The following is a 12047-nucleotide window of genomic DNA, read 5'->3' on the forward strand; positions in this document are numbered from 1 at the left end:
GACGGACTCCCCTGGGTCCTAAGCAACCCAGTTTTTTACTGTTAGAGCAGGCAGCTCCTAGCACTCTTACCTACGGCCAGGCTGTTATAACCAAATGGTTAAAGTTCTTTTGTTGTGCCGGCTGTGTTGCAGTGACAAAAGGGTTAACAAAAATAGTTAGGCTTGGATCTTAACTAGTTACAAGTTTATTAAGCTACAGTTATAAGCGTGTGGTTACAAAAGGTTATTGTTTACTTCTTATATGCTAGCAAAGTACAGGTGTTAACAAGTTACGTTACAATCCAATACAAAGATATCTGTTACCATCTAACACAATGATATCTTGATACTAGTTACAGAGCTCTAATTCTTTAGCTGTGCACAAAAAAAAGTCAGAGACCTAGCATGGGTGTATCTTACCCTCTCTGCGTCTCCTCGATACCAGCGTAGCCAAGCCGGATCGGTCACTCAATTCCGACGGAAAGACGAATACGAGGTTGGGCGTCCCCAGCTGTGGACCTCGGGAGGCAATCACCTGACCCGACCAGCAGGAAGTTGGTCGAATGCACTCAAAGTTAGAGTTCTGCTGGACCCATCTTTTATACCCCCTTTTGGGTTACGTATTCTCTTTCTTATCTATGGTGCCAGATCATACTGGTTTGTCTTTGTGACTCCAGTTTGTTACAAGGGCATTTCTACTTAGTTTGCACTTGTAAGACAAGAGATAAACAATTTAGGAGTACAGGACATTCTTTTGTGCGGGCGGGGCACGTCCCCTTCTGAGTGATTGTGTGTGTGCATCATATTGATCAATGCCAGCTGGGGTGATTTCTTGAGGGTTCACCCCCCCCTCTCATGTTGACAGTCTGGCCTGTTAGCCTTCTAGCTGTACTTTCTGCTTCTCAGGGTCACGATAAGCCAGCATATCTGGGCCTCAATGAGGGCATCAAAGACTGTGCTGTCAGCAGCCATTTCCGTGCCCTGTGTGCTCCTCAGTGGGGGGGGGCAACGAGCAAGCTGGCTTGTAAGGGGGAGACTCTGTCTGGCTACACCCACCCAAACATCCCTGCTACCCCTAAGGCTATCAGAAGTCCTGTGGCACCTTACAGACTAACAGATATTTTGGAGCATAAGCTTTCCTGGGCAAAGACCCGCTTCATCAGATGCGTCTGACGAAAGGGGTCTCTGCCCACCAAAGCTTATGCTCCAAAATATCTGTTAGTCTATAAGGCACCACAGGACTTCTTATTGTTCTCGAAGATACAGACTAATATGGCTACCTCTCTGATACTCCTATGTCTGTGACATTAGACCCCCTTTCTGTCCTTGTGCCCAGCAGTTCTGGGCACTCAGAGGGCCAGTTTCACATCAGTAAAGACGCCAAAGAGGGGAAATTTAGAAGCATTTTTATTTGTTAAGCATCAATAAGGATGCCAAACACTCCACAACAACCTTTCCCTTGTGCTATGGAAATCAAAGGTTGCCTAATGTGCAGGGTGTAGGTTCTGTACAGAAGGTCTTATATTTGAATGGAACTAGTTAAAAATAAACTCTAGGATCTATAAACAAACCCTGTGGTCTGCTGCCTGCAGCACCCTCTCTAGTCCACTTCCATCCCCTTCAGGTGGAAGGAAGAATCACATTTCAAAAGAGGAGGATGAATTGTGGGTGCCCTCACAGGCCTGGCCCCTGATGTCCATGGTCAGGGTTTCCCAACTTCCTCCCATCAGACGTGAATTTTCAGTTTCAAAAGGAGCGTCGAAGTCTCTTGAGGACAGCTTCCAATGTGCTGATTCCAAGATCTGCAGCAACCTGCCAGGCAGGGCCAGAAGTTCCTTTTGGTTTACATTTGAGGTCTATATCGCTACACGTCAATAGATACAAATAGGTAAAGGCTGATAAAAGGTCTCGTGTGCTCTTTCAATGGATTTTTTTTCTCAAGGGATCTTCAAAAGCAAGAACATTCAAGTAATTTAGAAACTACCTATCGGGCACCAAAAACATGCAGTTTTGTTTTGTTGGAATATAGAGTAACACGGCAACCTCTCTGTTACTATGCAAAGAGTGAGTCAAACAGCTAATATTGCTGCCTTTTGTCATTGCAGTTCCTTACAGAACTACTGATAACATAAGGCCTCCTACTGGAAGATGAGGCCTAGAGCAAGGTCTGGGAGAGGTTTCCAAAACCAGTGATCTTATCACATGCACTACAGTGACTTTGAGTCAGAGGGGCCTGGAGCATTCCAATAACTAATATTTTTTATATCATCATCTTTTCTCACTCCTCTGGATGCTGGACCTAGAGCAATTCAGAAATTCTTTTTTTCAGTGTTTTAAAACTATTCCATATAAAATACTCAACATCAAGTGGCTTTGTAGGGTGCAGGCCTCTCTTGATACAACACTCTCTCTTTGTGAACTGTAGTTAAGGTATTACCCACGGGCCTTAGCAAACTAATACATAGAAACTTAACTTCAGGTTCGGAGGATCTCTAATGATGCAAGAGGTTTTAATATGATGGCACTAAAGCTGATGGCACTGAAACCCAAATAGCTGATGGCAGTGTTCCTGGAGGCACCTGCCTTCTCAGCTCCCCACTGCTTTCATCTTCGCATTGAAAAACTGTCACAAAGAGGGAGCGGACAAATGTGATTTGCATCAAGGAATCAGCTGTGTTGGCAAGTCTTGCTCGGAAAGGATCGCCTTCACCTTCTCCACAATGGTGCATACTTCTGCCATGGCACCTGGACCTGCAGAACAAGGTCACATAACATAGTAAAACTCAGGTCCCAGGATGCTGTACAACTGCTAAGCACTGACATAGACATTGTTCCTTCCCATACACATAGCAGTGTAACGTGCCAGTACATTTCTAAGCTGTGCATTGCAGTGAGTTATACTAGATATGCTGGCAGAACATAACTAGGTTAGAGTGAAGACCAGCTCCCACTGCTAACTCCAAAGGGTCACATGCTGCCACAAACTGTGTGTCCTCAAGACCGGCCCACATGATTTCTATAGTGATCTGATCACCAGAAAACAACTGTGTTCCATACAGGTAGGTGAAAAATACCCATGAACAATCCCCAGGGCCTCACCAGTTCTCCAGGATCTACGTGGATTGCGTGTTCTGGTTAAATGCTATTGGCTGATTACAAAAGCTGAGTCGAAATGACCCAAACAAATTAATGTGAGACAAATATTTTCATTTCACTCATTTTGCAATCCAGAATTATATTTTTGTGAATTTGCTGCAAAACGGTCATTTTCTCTAGGCCAAAACCATGATCACTTTGAATGTTTCAATGAACAATGAAATTTAGATTAAGTGAAAATTGTCCTGACTTTACTTTGGCTTGAATCCTCAACTAATGCCTGGGAAACACAACAAGAACAAAATGTAAAAACTCTTCCTTTGGGATCAGTTACCTGCCAGGCCCAGATATGCACGAGATCTTTTAATGAAGATGTTGCATTCATTCCTGAAGACTGTTTTCACAGATTGATAAAATATTCAGGATTGAAGGCATCATTAGACAATCTAATCTGAATCTCCTGTCAAACACTGGCCATAGAAATTCATCCAGCTGCACCTGAATTAAGAGCAAGGACTTGTGTTTGACTAAAGCACACGTTCCAGAAAGGCATCTGGTCTTCATGTGAAGGCATCCAGAAAGGTAGAGAATCCATTAGTTTTCCTGAGCCATTTGCTCCAAAGGTGAATACTCAAGGATCTGATGGAGGAGATAACTGAACCATTAGCTATCATCTTTGGAAAATCATGGGAGACAGGAGAAATTCCAGAAGATTGGCAAAAAGCAAATATAATGCCCATCTATAAAAAGGGGAATAAGAACAATGCAGGAAACCACACACCGGTCAGCTTTTCTGTGCCAGAAAAGATAATGGAACAAGGAATTAAGGAAATCATCAGCAAACACTTGGAAGGTGGTAAGTTGATTGGGAACAGCCAGCATGGATTTGCAAAGAACAAATCACGTCAAACCAATCTGATAGCTTTCTTTGATAGGATAACGAGCCTTGTGGATAACGGAGAAGCAGTGGATGTGGTATATCTAGATTTTAGTAAGGCATTTGATATGGTCTTGCATGATATTCTTATCAACAAAACTAGGCAAATACAACTCAGATGGGGCTACTATAAGGTGGGTGCAAAACTGGCTGGAGAACTGTACTCAGAGAGTAGTTATTAATGGTCCTCAATCCTGCTGGAAAAGTATAACAAGTGGGGTTCCACAGGGGTCTGTTTTGGGACCGGTTCTGCTCAATATCGTCATCGACAATTTAGATATTGGCATAGACAGTATGCTTATTAAGTTTGCAGATGATACCAAGCTAGGAAGGGTTTCAACTGCTTTGGAGGATAGGGTCAAAATTCAAAATGATCTGGACAAATTGGAGAAAGGGTCTGAAGTAAACAGGATGAAGTTTAATAAAGACAAATGCAAAGTTCTCCACTTAGGAAGGAACCATCAGTTTCACACATACAGAATGGGAAGCAACTGTCTAGGAATGAGTACAGCAGAAAGGGATCTAGGGGTTAGAGTGGACCACAAGTTAAATATGAGTCAACAGTGTGATGCTGTTGCAAAAAAAGCAAACCTGATTCTGGGAGGCATTAACAGGTGTGTTGTGAACAAGACACAAGAAGTCATTCTTCCACTCTGCTCTGCGCTGGTTAGGCCCCAGTTGCAGTACTGTGTCCAGTTCTGGGCACCGCATTTCAAGAAAGATGTGGAGAAATTGGAAAGGCTCCAGAAAAGAGCAACAAGAATGATCAAAGGTCTAGAGAACATGACTTATGAAGAAAGGCTGAAAGAATTGGGCTTGTTTAGTTTGGAAAAAAGAAGATTAAGGTGGGACATGATAGTGGTTTTCAGGTATCTAAAAGGGTGTCATAAGGAGGAGGGAGAAAACTTGTTCTTCTTGGCCTTTGAGGATAGAACGAGAAGCAGTGGGCTTCAACAGCAGCAAGGGAGGTTTAGGCTGGACATTAGGAAAAAGTTCCTAACTGTCAGGGTGGTCAAACACTGGAATAAATTTTCAAGGGAGGTTGTGGAATCGCCATCTCTGGAGATATTTAAGAGCAGGTTAAATAAGTGTCTATCAGGGATGGTCTAGACAGTACTTGGTCCTGCCATGAGGGCAGGGGGCTGGACACAATGACCTCTCAAGGTCCCTTCCAGTCCTGGCGTTCTGTGATTCTATAAACTGTGACTGGTGCAAACTGCAGCTTTCTTTTGCTTTGCTACACTACGCTACAGTTCATGCTTGGTGTGTTTTTACTGATTTAAATAACTTACAAAAGTTTTTCTGAACCTAAATGCACCTTGGCATTCAACTCCAAAAGCCTCTGTTTTAGAGATGCACAATATTTACCTGAGAGATCAGGAGGTGTGAAAGCCAAACCCTACTCACTAGCCGCAAAGACTATTTTAAACCTTATCTTATTTTCCTGACAGATTGCCAGTCAATGTATCAAAACACACCACAGAGTTTAGTATCAAACTGTACAGCAGAGTTATGAAAATATTAACACAGATGTGCTTGTTCAAACACCATTCTACATAGGTGTTAGCTGATTTGTTCTTAGGAATAGCTTGATTGCACATTCATAAAGCCTGCCACAGAAAAAGCATTCCTTCTCTGTCCAGATATGGCCCCTAGAATCTGAGGGCCTCAATTTTTAATGCACGTCTCCTTCAGAACTCCTTTGGAAACAGAGATACGCCATTGTATTTCGTTATTCCCATTTTACAAATGGAGAACTGAGGCAGAAAGAGACTAGATCAAAGTCTCTCAGAAAACCCCTGGCACAGCAAAGATCATTTATTTTCAAATCTTACGTTGAGTTGAGTTACTGAGGCTAAGCCCACCCTCTATACCCAGATTCCAACTTCTGATTTTGCTTTGGATTCCTAGACTCTCACAGTTTCTAAATTAACTTTGAAAATTGGCAAGAAAAAACATTTTTTTTCTCCACAGCTAGTCTGAGACCCAATTTCAACACGTTTCCATGATCTTTGGCAATGGAGAGTTACAGCACCAACTGTATTTGGTCACCTCCACCCAGCACATTGAAGTTCACAGGGTAAGAAGATTGTCTCGGTCTCATTGCAACAGTTCCATGCTGATCATGGAAGAAAGTGCACAGGAAAGCAGCCATGGAACATGCTAAGGACTAACCTTCATCCCCGCACACCAGCTTCTTCACCACACAAGGGACCTCTGTGTATCCGAAGTCTTTGAGTTGCTTCACCTGCCGAGCTGTGATAGGATGCTCCCACATGGCTGTGTTCATAGCAGGACAGAACAGCAGGGGTTTGCTCAGATCCCAGGCACGGATGACACAGGTCTGTAAAAGGATGACAAGAGGTCCAACCCTGGAGTGTTTGTTGCCTGTCCTATTTGTCTTTCCTACCATGCTGCTGCAGTAGCACAGCAGCTCTTTCCCAAGCTGAAGACCATTAAGACTGGGGTACCCAAAATTTGCCCAGCCACACTGGAAACCTATCAGCAGCTTCCAGGCTTCAACAAATTGCTACTAAATGGCATAACATTGCAGCAGTCTCATGTCTAATGTGGAAAAGTGAGCAGCATACTCACGTCTTGCTGGAATATTACATGCACAAGGCTTCAGCCTCCACAGTAAAGCTAAGGGTGGTCATGGACCATACTACAGAACTTTCTGGATGGCACCTGAGGTAAGTCATCTCTATAATCATTCTGCCTAACATGCCATGTCAACTGGATAGATCAGGCATGCACTCAAAAGCCGCATCCCCATTTTCACAGGTGTAACTAGCACAGAGAAGAATAAACACATCTGGTCTATTTCAGAACATACCCTCAGCTTCCCATCCCTCCAATAGCTCCTGCACCTCACCAGGGAGTGCATCAGGAGCTACGGTGGCAGAGTTTGCAGACCGTTAATAGAGGGTGGTGCTGGTTCTCTGTCAGGCTGCTTGAACTGACAAGATATTATCATGTCAGATTAAAGGCAGAGAGGGCTCACCACAGCATCAGAAAGACAAAAGCATAAGAGGAAGTAACTTACCTTGTACAGTCATGAGGGTTCTTAGAGAGGCGTGTCCCCACAGGTGTTGCATTTTAAGTGTCTGTGCCCCTGCAACTCTAACCATTGATGTTAGGGAGCAGTGTCCATTCGGTCTGCACATGTGCTCTCCTTCCCACGTGGTCTGCCTTGAAGCTATCTAGCCTTGTGTGGGCAACTGTTCTCAGTTCCTTCTAGACCACAGAGCCCTTTATGGAGAATGCCAAAGGAGGAGGGCAGGTTGTGAAGCACCACAGGGCCACCCAACTCAAAGAACAATTGTTACTGCACGAAGTGCGTAACTGCCTCTTCTTCTGTAAGTGGTATAGGTGACTTTACAACAGTATCCCCCAGGGAGGGCCAGGGATTCAGTGTGGAGTCTGTTACTACAGAGAGCCGAAGATGGCAGCGGTGGGCAATTCTCCAATGACAGCATAACTTTCTGCAAAAGTGAGAACAAGCCACCGCTCTGCAGATCTCCAACAGAGGGACATCTTTAAGGCTCACGATCTAGGTAGAAATTGACCTCAAGAAGCGTGTACACATTCTGGATGGAGGCCACAGGTTGCACCACTGATAACAGTGATTAATAAAACCCAAGACCCATTTGGATAGTCTTTGAGTTATTATTACTGATGCAGATAAAGAAGGGACAGCTGCTCGCACCATTCACGGCCAAAGGTGGCTTAGAAGGAACCCTGGAAGTACACCACCAGGGGGCAGAGATTGCAGGTGTGGGCTGAATGGACGCTACTACCTAAAATCTCCAATTAGATGCCCAGGGTGCAGATATACCTCTGGTGGCGCTCTCACAGAGACCCTACTGAAAGAACAACTTGCATTTGTCCACTGAATAGTATCTCCACTGTAGCTACCTTGAGTTCAGTAAACTTTTTATCTGTTGTTTTGTATCATATAATTGTGAACTTGGTAGAGGCAAAGCCTAACTACTTTAGTTCTGATCCTCTCCAAGCTTCCAAATAAAGCACAGTAACTGGCCTGTTTCATACATCGATTTTTTGGGGGAAGGAATTAAAACAAAGTTAGCCGGTGTAAAGCTGGAATCGTATGTGTCAGGTACTCAGGTAGCACCAGTGTAAAGGCTGGATAGTTTATCTTCTCCAAAGGCAGAAGGTGACTCCCTTCTTCCATCCACCCCAAGCTACTTCAGTACCAGAAAAACAGCACGTTGCACCCCCCCCCCCCCCAAAAAAAAAAAAAAAAGGCCTGTGGCTGAAACTGGAAGATAAATAAATGTGCAAGAGTCTGTGGGTGGATGTCCATGTTACGCTTTTAGGTGAGGAAGTGAGGACTGGCAGGAAGTAAACAGACTTATCTGATCTCACAGGCGTCTTTCCAGCCTGCACCTAAAACCCGGAAAGGAAGGGGAACTGGAGACTAAGAAAGTGTGGGCATGTGTCATACAGAGAGACAGAGAGCAGCTTTAACATGCAGGAGAAGAAAAATAATCATGCATCAGGGAAAGGAAGAGGAGGTAATATAGCATGCTGGACAGTGGGGAACACCCTGAGAGAGAGGCCAGGGGATGAAGAAGGATGTGGACAAGTAAAGAAAGAGGTTTAAGGAAGGCAGCTGGGGAAAGAGTAGACATTATTATTATTGGTTATTTGTATTATTTTAATGCCTAGAAACCCAAGTCATGGCTCTGGGCCCTGTTTCACTAGGAACTATACGCATGCCGTATGTGGTCCCTGCCCCAAAGAGCCTGCATAAAAAGGAAAACAGAACACAGGTGCAGCTGAAGAAATAGCGGGATGAAGAAAGAGAGCCTGAGAGATGCCCTCAGACAGCACCCAGGGTGACTACTTGCTCACATGCAGACAGTAACTCACCAGTAAGTTGTCACAGATGCCATTTGCTATTTTGGCCAGTGTATTTGCATCAAGAGGTGCCACCAGCATCAGGTCGGCCCAGCGCCTCAGGTCGATGTGCAGAACTGGGTCTGTACGCCCTTTCCACAGCTGCAAACAAAGAGGAGGCTGGATCACTGAACCCTCCTGAGACACTCACTCATACACAGAGCGTTTGGCACCAAAGCAACTCTGCAGGCATAAATACCACCTTGACCCAGGGGAAAGAGTAACGTCCACTCAGAACAGGGCCCAATGAGAATAGGGCTCTGAGACAACTGTGAGGATGCTGCTTCACATTTCACCTTTTTCTTGCTTTGCTTTTCCTACAGATACTATTGATACTGTGGTAGCACTTAGATCAGAGCCCCATTGTGCTAGGCACTGTACCGACAAATCTTGAGGAAACCAACTCTGCCCCTAGAGAGGTCACAATCTACATGCCAGACATCTGCATCCCCCTGTGTGCCAGCACAGGTTTCCCTGGTCCATTCACCGCATGGTAACTGTGAATCTGAGGAACGGTTAGAAAAGCTTCCTGAAAATTTTACCCTGGTGACTACACTGTTTTGATTAACACTGGCCAAAATACCACAGATTAGGCCCTTCCTGCACCCACCTTTGTAACTCTGAGCAGTCAATTTACAAAGAAGGTTTATTCTGTCCTGAAGCACAGAAACAAAATTAGGTGGTGTTCTAGGAAGTATCTGGGGGAAGATAAATAGGGCAATTGTCTCTGTGTTCCTCTCTACGATCCAGCAAAGGAAACCCACTCTCAGGCTTTCAAATTCCCAGCCACCTCCTCTGCTGGGTGGAGACACACATCTGTCTTTCTCCTGACAGGGTTTTTTCCACATTTCACAGCTCTTCACCTACAATGAGAGTTCCCCAGCAGGTCAGACTGCCTAAGCCAGCTTGCTTTGCCTTTGCCTTAGGGGCAATAAACAATGTCATTGTAGACAGGCATCAATTACAACATCTCCTGTCCTGAAAGCCCATTCGTTCTTATGGTGAAAGCATTATCAAAAAAAACCACACTAAGAAAGTAAAAGAAACTATGCCTATACTCGAGAACAACAAGAAGTCCTGTGGCACCTTATAGACTAACAGATATTTTGGAACATAAGCTTTTGTGAGCAAAGACCCGCTTCATCAGATGCATGAGTGGAGGGGCGGGTTCAGAGGGGTATTTTAAAGAGTGGGGTCCCAGTAAAAGGGAGGGCCAGAGCTGACAAGGTCTATTCAGTCAAGGTGGAAAAGGCCCATTATCAGTAGTATGTATGAAAAGAGGAAAAAACAAGTCAGATAAGAGTGGTGGGGGTGGCGAGGAAATATGGCCCACTTGGTTAATGGAGTCAAATTTGCAAATAAATTGCAGCTCAGAGATTTCTCTCTCCATTTGATTTGAATCTCTGAGCTGCAATTTATTTGCAAATTTGACTCCATTAACCAAGAATTAAACAGAGACTGGGAGTGGCTCGCACCTTACAAAAGCAGCTTCTCTGCCCTAGGTGTCAACACCTCCACATTAGACTGAGAGTGGGCCATATCCATCCATTCCCCCGCCCCCCTCTTCTTATCTGATTTGTTCCCTGTGGGGGAACAATTCAATCTCCCTGGACACTCAGTGGCAGATTTAAGGCTGAAACAAAAAAAAAATTTCAAAAATCAAATGGAGAGAGAAATCTCTGAGCTGCAATTTATTTGCAAATTTGACTCCACTAACCATGGATTAAACAGAGACTGGGAGTGGCTCGCAGCTTACAAAGGCAGTTTCTCTGCTCTGGGTGCCAATATCTCCCCATTAGACTCTGACAAAGGCTCACATCCCCCTGTCTGATCTGACTTATTTTTTCCTCTTTTGATAAGTGCTGTTGACACTGGGCCATTTCCACCTTGCTGAATACACCTTGTCAGCTCTGGCTCTCCCTCTTACTGGGACCCCACTCTTTAAATACCCCTCTGAACCCCCGCCCCCACTCATGCATCTGATAAAGCGGGTCTCTGCCCACGAAAGCTTATGCTCCAAAATATCTGTTAGTCTATAAGGTGCCATGGGATTTCTTGTTGTTCTCGAAGCTACAGACTAACATGGCTACCTCTCTGATACTTGTCACCATGCTGACTTAAATTAAAACCCTATCAAGAATCTATAATTATCTGTAGGAGGGAGTGCAGGCAGAAGCCCAGCATCAGAGTGGGGGTTACCTTGTTTATTGCACCCAATGTAGCACGTATGCTAACTGCCCTATGGACAGGTGACATATGTGTGCATTTGATGCAAGGAGCTCCTGGCCCTCAGAGACTGCATATGGGCTTTGGAGACCAGGGTGGCAGAACTGGAGAAGCTAAGGGAGGCAGAGAGGTACATAGATGAGGCTTTCTGGGACACTGTAGAATGGTCCTACCTTCATTCAGACAGTCCCTGTGCTATTGAGGAGGGTGAAAGACTCAGGAAAGGAGTCAACAAGCATGTGGACAAGGGGGGGATCCAGCAAATACAGTGTACTTAAATTTGCAGAAAGCCTTTGACATGGTCCCTCACCAAAGGTTCTTAAGTAAAGTAAGCTGTTATGGGATAAAAGGGAAGGTTCTCTTCTGGACTGATAGCTGGTTAAAAGACAGGAAAAAAAGGGCAGGTAAGTTTTCAGAATGGAGAGTGGAAACTAGTGGTGCCCCCAAGGGTCCATACTGGGACCAATTCTATTCAATCTTTTTATAAATGATTTGAAGAAAGAGGTCAACAGTTAGGTGGCAAGATCTGCAGATGATACTAAACTACTCAAGATAGTTAAGAACAAAGCAGACTATGAAGAGTTTCTAAAACTAAGTGACTGGGCAACAAAATGGGAAATGAAATTTAATGTTGATAAATGTAGAGTAATGCACATTGGAAAAAATAATCCCAACTATGTGCACAAAATGATGGGGACATTTAGCTATAAGCCGCGTCTACACGTGCCGGCTACTTCGAAGTAGCCGCGCCAACTTCGAAACAGCACCCGCCATGTCTACACATGGCGAGCGCTATTTCGAAGTTGAAATCGACGTAAGGCGGTGAGACGTCGAAGTCGCTATCCCCAACAGGAGATGGGAATAGCGCCCTACTTCGACGTTGAAC

The 12047-nt window shown here is 44.6% G+C and overlaps 1 protein-coding gene across 9 annotated transcripts in view; it reads right to left on the reverse strand.

The window, feature by feature from the left end:
* Positions 1 to 1368: 1368 nt before the first annotated feature.
* Positions 1369 to 12047, reverse strand: part of PPCDC (phosphopantothenoylcysteine decarboxylase) — a 67501-nt gene continuing 56822 nt past the window's right edge. For all 9 annotated transcript variants that reach the window (XM_075007352.1, XM_075007357.1, XM_075007360.1 and 6 more), the window contains 3 exons: positions 8909 to 9037; positions 6188 to 6356; positions 1369 to 2730 (listed from right to left, as the gene is read on the reverse strand). In XM_075007352.1, the coding sequence (XP_074863453.1) occupies positions 2639 to 2730; positions 6188 to 6356; positions 8909 to 9037 (390 nt within the window). In that variant the 3' untranslated portion in view covers positions 1369 to 2638. The remainder of the gene's footprint in view (positions 2731 to 6187; positions 6357 to 8908; positions 9038 to 12047) is intronic.

This window comes from Carettochelys insculpta, chromosome 12 (assembly GCF_033958435.1).
Source record: "Carettochelys insculpta isolate YL-2023 chromosome 12, ASM3395843v1, whole genome shotgun sequence".
NCBI classification, from domain to species: Eukaryota; Metazoa; Chordata; order Testudines; family Carettochelyidae; genus Carettochelys; species Carettochelys insculpta.